The following is a 7741-nucleotide window of genomic DNA, read 5'->3' as shown; positions in this document are numbered from 1 at the left end:
AGCAATATGCCACAAACGTCAAGACCAACCTCAAAACGCATTGCGAAAAGCGTTTGAGAAAGTTCTTCAAAATGCGTTGCTATGAATTGAACCACATGTGTCTGTGTGGAGATCTCGAGCTGGGCGAATTATTCGATGGTGACGACATCAAAAATGCCATCAACTACACATACAACCGAAGAGATTCAACGCGTGGCAATGCGAATGCCATACAGAAATTGGAAATACTGTTGGCGGAGCTGTATTGGATAGGAGCACCTTACAGACCAGATGATCCACGCCCATTCAACATCAAAGAACTCGTTGAACTCAATTGGTTCCAAGCATTGCGCATGTTCGTTAATATACAGCGCGATATTCATAACTTTCACCTCGCGTTTGCCAATCTACGCCGAAGTTGGAATCTGTTCCGAAAACATCCGCTCTATGTGCAAGAGCCAGAATTTCCAGAGCCGCCTGAAATCACCACCTTCACAGTCATTCCGAAGTGCACATTCCAGCGCCGGCACGTGAAAATTGATACGGATTCATTGTACAATATTTTATGTGGCATTAAGGCAATGAAGCGAGAAGATGGTCTTCGAGTCAACAAGAAAGGCGAAGTCCTCCAGCGCTACATCTCACAGACTGAATTTAAAAGAATTGGAAGCTGGCGTACGTATTTCAACATGGACGAAATTATCAAGCTGGTCAAGAATAAGAAGGAATTCGGCGATTCGATAATATCAGATGGTGTGTCAGCGTCGGTGTTATTCAAATTGCCGAAACAGAGCAAAACTGTTGCTGATGAAGATGAGGCCGAAACCAAACGAAAATATTTCGCAGGCGAATTCGCGTATGCATTGGGACGTATGCATGCGAACCTTTATTGCGTCGGTCCGCCTCGATCTAAAGACCGGCGAAGAGGTAAGTATTTACAAAACGAAAAAAGGAAGAATAAGAAGAAGAAGTATTAATTCACTTTTGTTGCATTTTATTTTTAGACCAACGAGAAGATTTCGTTCAAACAATACCATCTGAAATCGAAACAAGATGCGCGCAACATTAAAGCCGAACGAATGACACGAGTCTTCACGTATGACGAACAAGCGGACCTCAAACGTATCTCCGCAGAGATTGGCCAGACACCATCGCCACGGAACATCTCTTGGCGCCATTACATCGAACATCGCCTGCGAATGTCCCAAGATGGTATCGCGGCATACAGTCAGAAAAACTATGCACGCTTACGTTTGGACAAACACATTGAATGGCGTCGTGCAATTGATCTCATCGCCGGTAAGCTGGTACATTTCAAGACAGCTATCATCAACATCGGAGCAGCCGAAATTTCACCAAATTGCCCGATCCAAATCAAAAAGTACGTGCGTTGTCCAGGCGTTCGCAAGCTGATTGCAGCCTTCAAAAGACGTGGCAATTGTGTCGTTCGGTTAGTGGATGAATACATGACATCGCAACATTGTGCCCGATGCTTCAAACGGTTCCCGATATGGACGAAGAGCAAACGATACAAGAAGTGCAACGATTGCCAACCAGATGAACGTGTTGGACTTCCGAGAACCATCTATACGAACGTGAGCAAACGAGTGTTGCAAATGCAACGGAAAATCATGCGTACATGGGAGGAAATGCGCGACCAAGGTGATGCTATTGCAGCCATTCTAACCCAACGAAATTCAGGACGTTTGGTGTCAAAGAAGCAACGCTTCTTCAAAACCTGGCAACCAAATGCTGCTGAAAACGCTGGAACAGAAGACGCTGCACAATCACGCAAGTTGCTCAAATCACTTTGGCATCGGGACATATCAGCAGCCAAACTGATCATGTACAAAGGTTCATTATCTATTAATATTTCATTTGAAAATTGGAATCGATTTGGTTTTCGCTTAGATTAATTGTTATTTGTGTGCTTGTTTTCTATTTACTTAGGTCTTTGCACGCTGCTTGACATTCCGATACATCCAGCATTGCTGCGACGACCAGATGACGACGGCGTTCCACTCAATCCATAATTCAAAATCCAGCGTTTAGCATTAAAGTTTTTTTTTAACAAATATTTTCTAATAGTTTATTAGAGTTCTCAAGCCTTGCACTTAGTGGGCTATTTTAAGGTTTATAAGGTGTCTAACTTTATTTACCGCAGTACATGAGTGGTTTCATAGACGTTATTTGATGATCAGAATGGGTTATGTTCATTTTCCGGTTTGACAATGTCGCCGCATTCTTTGGATATGACTTGTTCAATGCATCATATCACGGTAAGTAGAATTTGTTCAACGCTTCGGAGCGAGAGTTATTTAGACATTTGAATGGAAAAGCAGTCTTTTTGCTTCGGGAGGTGTGAATATCGATTGCTCCGTTGTGTGAACACCACTAATTGATACAGAATTTTTTCCTCTTTAATTTAAAATCTACCATTTTTCTTTTTCAGGTTATGAAAAACACCCTAATGTATATTTATTCTTCTTCGTCAACATTTCCCTCTGAATTTTTTTGCAAGCGTTCCTGCTTTCGTTTTCGACTGCGCTTGATGAATGGCATAAAACCCCATAGACTAGCACCAGCCAACAAAGTTAGCCCAAGAGTGGAAAACAAAGAACCGTATGATTTTGATCTTTCATACCTGAAAACATAAGAATAATTCAGCAATTGATTGGTGGTTATTATGAAAAAATGAAATAATACCAGACGCCACAAATCGGGGGACCTATCAGTTGTAATATGCCATTTACAAATAAACTTATCCCATACGAAGAAGTTAGCCTACAAATAGTAGTACGATTTAATTGCATAAATATATTGAATAATTTACAAAATTCATTGTATGTATATTTAACCTTTCTGTGCCCAATAAGTCAGCCATCAACACTGCTGTAATTCCAACATAGGTTCCAGACGCCAAACCAAACAACCCACACCAAAAACTCACCATCGAATAAGATGTTGCAAGTGGCAACACAGCCAAAGATGCTCCCGAAAGCGCCAATCCACCGACAAAATACCATGTTTTCGGTACAAACGTAGTCCAATCAGACAACGCAGATCCACCAATGCGACCAACTAAGTCAAATACTGACACAATCGATAACAAATATGCGGCCAAATTTTTATCGAACCCAAGGGTAGTTGCAAAGGTTGGTAATAAGATGATGAAATTGGTGTAACCAATGGCGTTTGTGGAATTTGAAATTAATATTACCAAATAAACGGGATCTTTTAACAGTGATAAGTCTAAAAATTTGCTCTTCATCTTTTTGTTTTGTTTTGAGCATGCTGCTATCGGATTTATAGAGCTCGCTATTGACTTTAAAGACAAATGGGATGCAAACTCCTCTGGTTGAAATGATAAAGTGCTCCCGTGGTATGGAGTGCTGACATATTGAAAACTGCTAGTCGATGGTGAGCGCTTTGGTGGTCGTGAACCAAGAGCGCGATGATGATATTGATTTAAGCGGTTCAATCGAGAAGAATGTGAGAGACGAGATTCAGGCACACCGTAAAGTGATGAAGTTGAGCTCATTTGATTGATGAAACTATCGTTTTTTGGTATGTTATTTCGAATGGGTGTGCTTATTTTTCGATGTACTTCATTTGCATTTCGAACATTATGCATAGCAACCGCAGATGCACTTCGTATGAATTCGCCATTTTTTTGATGAGCATAGTGTAATTCTGAACGTGGTGAATTCTGAGCTGATGACTGTTCATCAAATTCTTTCATCGTGGTTTTTGCTAATTTTGACTCTTCGATTTTAGTTTTGGGTTTACCGGTGAAGTCTAAGGTTATGCCTTCATCCCAGTCACCCTCCTTCTCCTCGTCAATGATATCATTTGTCATTGGTGCCGTTGCATCATCAAATATTTCTTCTTTGGGAACGCGTTTCATATGATTCTCAACTGGTTCATAAATTAATGCAGCCACATATGTGTTAAGAGTTATTCCACCCATAATGAGTATTGCGCCTCTATAACCATATTCTTCAAGCAAACCCCGCAGCAAAGGTGGCAGTATAATAGATCCTACACAATGGATGTCAAACCCAAATTGATTTAGTCAACGCTTGTGCCATTAAAAAAGGAAATATCGTACCAAATGCTGATCCTGAAATGCAAATTCCATTCGCCAGACCCCTAAGTCTCACGAAGTATGATGTGACAATATAAACTGTGGGTGGGAAAGAGAGCCCTGCACCGGTTCCAACAAGTACACCATAACTAAAACGTTTTAATTGAAACTTGTTTGTTCAATTTAATTGGTTTGAACTATCATATAATAGAATATACATACCTGATATATAGGTAGGCAACTGAAGATGCGAAATAACTGATGATCATTCCGAGTGCAGCAAATGTACCTCCGATCAGTGTAACCGTACGATAGGAATATTTTACTGAAAGAATACTTGATAAAGGTCCAAGAGAGCTGTACAAAAAGTAACATAACGCAGGGATCCATAACGCGGTCGATGGCGATGCTTCAAACGCCTCTAAAAATTCCATGAATAGAACACCAAACGACTTCACTGTGCCCTGATATATTGATTAAAAGTCAATTATGGAATGATTTTTTGGTCGAGATAAAAATTCTCCATTAAAATACAGCATTATTCGTGAACAAAAGTACAAACCGGAACTAAGAGGTTCACAAGCATTGATCCGGCCAAAATTAACCAACCCCAGCCGCCATCTGGAGGCACAAGTTCCCAATTGTTCTTTGATGTTGCATCCTTTTTCTGAAGCTTAGATAGTTTTTGGTTACTATCCTTCGTAAATGATGGATTTTGCACTTCATTTCTTTCCATTATGAGCGAAAATTACTAGGAACAACATGAAGAAATGATTTTCAGTAGAGTGATATAAAATGATATTACAAAATCCGTTCTCTTTGTTTCACACAAAGTAGATTCATTGCATTCACACATTGCTGAAGCCAATAACACACATATTGCGTGAATCGTTAAATTCTAGTTGTGTACCGAACACATGGAAACGCTCTTATGTAAGACCAGTGCACAAAAGTGGAGCTAAGTACAAAATTGAGAACTATCGTGGAGTAGCACTGCAATGCATAATACCTAAATTGTTGGATTCGATAATTGCAAATCATTTGAATTATCACATGAGGAACATCATCGATAGCAGCCAGCATGGTTTTGTCAAAGGAAAGTCAACAATAACGAACCTGGCCGAATTTACATCACATACACTGATCGGCATGCAACATGGAATCCAGACTGATGCAATATATCTCGACCTTGCTAAAGCGTTTGACTCGGTTGACGTGAAACTGCTCATACACAAGCTGAAAATTATGGGATTGAATGAGCAAATACTGGAATGGATAAAGTCATATCTAAGTGAACGTCAACAAATAGTAAGATTGAATGGAGCCATGTCTACTCCCATTGAAGTAACATCGGGAACAGGTCAGGGATACCCGATTGGAGCGACACTGTTTGTTCTGTTCATCATTGATCTTCCCCATTGCATAGTCAACTCCAACTTACAATCGTTTGCCGATGACACTCGCTTTTCAATGCAAATAAAGCAAGTCGATGATTGCCTAGCACTTCAAGCTGACCTGAATAGAGTCGTCAAGTACTTCAAACGTAACCGCATGAACTTGAATGTCAAAAAAACGAATTACGTATCATATCACCGTGGCGAGCTGAAATTTGACTTCAAGTACACTATTGAAGGCAAATCAATTGACAGGGTAAAAATAATAAAGGACCTTGGAGTCGTTTTGGATGAAAAAATGAACTTCGATGCTCATATTGAGTACATAACTGCTAGAGCCAAATCTAGACTTGCGTGGATAAAACGTTTTGGAAGAGAGTTCGATGACCCATGGACTATAAAGAGACTCTTCTTCACGTTCGTATTGCCAATCATTGAATATGGATCGCGAATATGGAACCCATACACCAATGGGAAAATCGCTAGAATCGAATCAGTCCAAAAATAATTTCTACTGTTTGCACTGAGAAAAATGAAATGGCCACACAGATTCATTTTGCCACAATACAACAATCGTCTGCTATTTCTACAAATGATTACCTTGGAAGAACGAAGAAAAATCGCACAAATTAGCTTCATACACAATGTTATCGGTGGCCAAACATCGTCGAAGCATATTATGGAGAAAATTAACTTAAGAACACCACGACTCCGAACACGGAACACCGAATATCTAGAGCTGCCGACCAGAATCTACAACTACTCAATGTTTGAGCCAATTAACTACATGCTCATCACATATAATGAATTTTACAAATACTTTAATATCATAGAGCCAAATCAAACGAATGATTGTGATACTAGTACTATTCCAAAAATATATAAAACTTATTTAATTGATTTTAATGTTAGCACAAACACTGTCAAACAAAGAATAACTGATTATTTTAGAAGAAATAGAACTTGGAGAGACTGAAAATACGAATTCATTATAAATATTGTAAATATATAACCAAATATTTATACCAAATAAACCACCTCTGGCGAAGAAACGCTGTATGGTGCAGAATAATAATAATAATGATATCTTTCGCTTCTGATAAACATATTATTTTCCTCAATAATTTACTAATTTGTTTTTTGATTGATTTGGTAATTAATATTCAAAATATACGTTCGACACATTGGAATCTGCATCTCGTGCCCGCGATAATCTGAATGGCGCTGATATATATTCAGGATGCTGTACGCTTAAAATAGATTATGCTAAAGTAAGTATTTGAATGTTTTCTCGAAAAATGTATTAGGTAAGAACACTTGACATCTTTTTGCGAGACGAAAAAGAATGTACTTTTTTTCTCGGTTCTTATTCTTCAGAGGGAAACTATGTTTTCAATAAGTTAAGATCAGTGGCGTATCCAGGGGGGGTTTGGGTTTTCAAACCCTCCCCGAAATCCGGAAATGGAAAAAATATTATAGATTGAAAAGAAATTGCATTCAAGGTTACAAGTTATCAAGAAAATTTCCGCTCGCATCGCTCGCGGCCCCGTAACAACATTCGCAAAATATATTATTGTGGCTCCATTTGCCTTGAAGATTCATATGATTTTGATTAAATTTTATACATAAAGTTTATGTTTAACCTTTTTTTGTAAAAGTAGTTCGATATTCGCAAATCATTTACTTGTGCAGCTGAATATGAAAATACCGAACACATTCAATAAATTGCAATAATCTTGTAGAAAATTCGATGATATTCCTCTGTCGCCCATTCAAATCGACGCTATGCCTTCTTACGTCAACGCCAACTGGTGCAAGAACAAGTACTACAAGCACAACGTACGTCAAATTCAAAGACTTGTATACAAATATATACATGTGTCAATTGATTATTGAGCGGTTTTCTGTTCTCAAGAAATATTTTGAGTTTATTTTTATTAAAAAGCGCGAATATTTTTTTTTTCAATGCAAGAATTTAATCTTGTTATTTTAAAACGTAAAATCAAACATTTTTCTCGTGTTTTTGCGTGTTTTTGTCAACACAAGAGTAACTTAAAAATTACGAACAAATGTCAGTTCATTTGTTGACGTTCCACGTTCCGATTGTTTCAATGACAACATGAAGTGACATTTGTCGCAGTTATTCATGTTGATGAAAACACGTGAAAACACAAAAATTTCATTTAATTTTATATTTTCTAAAATATTAGAATATTGTTTTTTATTGAAACATGTTTTTTTGAGTTTTTCTCTTCAAGTGATTGCTATATTTATACAAACG

The 7741-nt window shown here is 38.2% G+C and overlaps 2 protein-coding genes across 3 annotated transcripts; one reads left to right on the top strand and one right to left on the bottom strand.

The window, feature by feature from the left end:
• Window positions 1-3238, top strand: LOC129572363 (uncharacterized). The gene is made up of 4 exons (XM_055452308.1): window positions 1-906; window positions 984-1833; window positions 1930-2258; window positions 2432-3238. The coding sequence occupies exons 1-3, from the start codon at window positions 730-732 to the stop codon at window positions 2010-2012; spliced, it is 1110 nt and encodes a 369-aa protein (XP_055308283.1). The 5' UTR covers window positions 1-729; the 3' UTR covers window positions 2013-2258; window positions 2432-3238.
• Window positions 957-6523, bottom strand: LOC129572362 (monocarboxylate transporter 13). 2 transcript variants are annotated; one of them, XM_055452307.1, is made up of 8 exons: window positions 6281-6502; window positions 6061-6219; window positions 4629-4817; window positions 4289-4530; window positions 4091-4215; window positions 2838-4020; window positions 2686-2763; window positions 957-2623 (listed from the first exon to the last, which is right to left on the bottom strand). In XM_055452307.1, exons 3-8 carry the CDS (start codon window positions 4800-4802, stop codon window positions 2458-2460), a joined length of 1968 nt encoding a protein of 655 aa, XP_055308282.1. In that variant the 5' UTR covers window positions 4803-4817; window positions 6061-6219; window positions 6281-6502; the 3' UTR covers window positions 957-2457. The 2 variants fall into 2 exon arrangements, with proteins under 2 accessions (XP_055308282.1, XP_055308281.1); XM_055452306.1 differs by having other exon boundaries at window positions 6061-6523.
• Between the last annotated feature and the right edge of the window lie 1218 nt (window positions 6524-7741).

The sequence above is a fragment of the Sitodiplosis mosellana genome, unplaced genomic scaffold (genome assembly GCF_009176505.1).
Source record: "Sitodiplosis mosellana isolate CC-2019 unplaced genomic scaffold, AAFC_SMos_1.0 Smas_scaffold_4824, whole genome shotgun sequence".
Taxonomy (NCBI): Eukaryota; Metazoa; Arthropoda; class Insecta; order Diptera; family Cecidomyiidae; genus Sitodiplosis; species Sitodiplosis mosellana.
The sequence above is the reverse complement of the archived record's forward strand: the minus strand, read 5'-3'. Positions and strand labels throughout refer to the sequence as shown.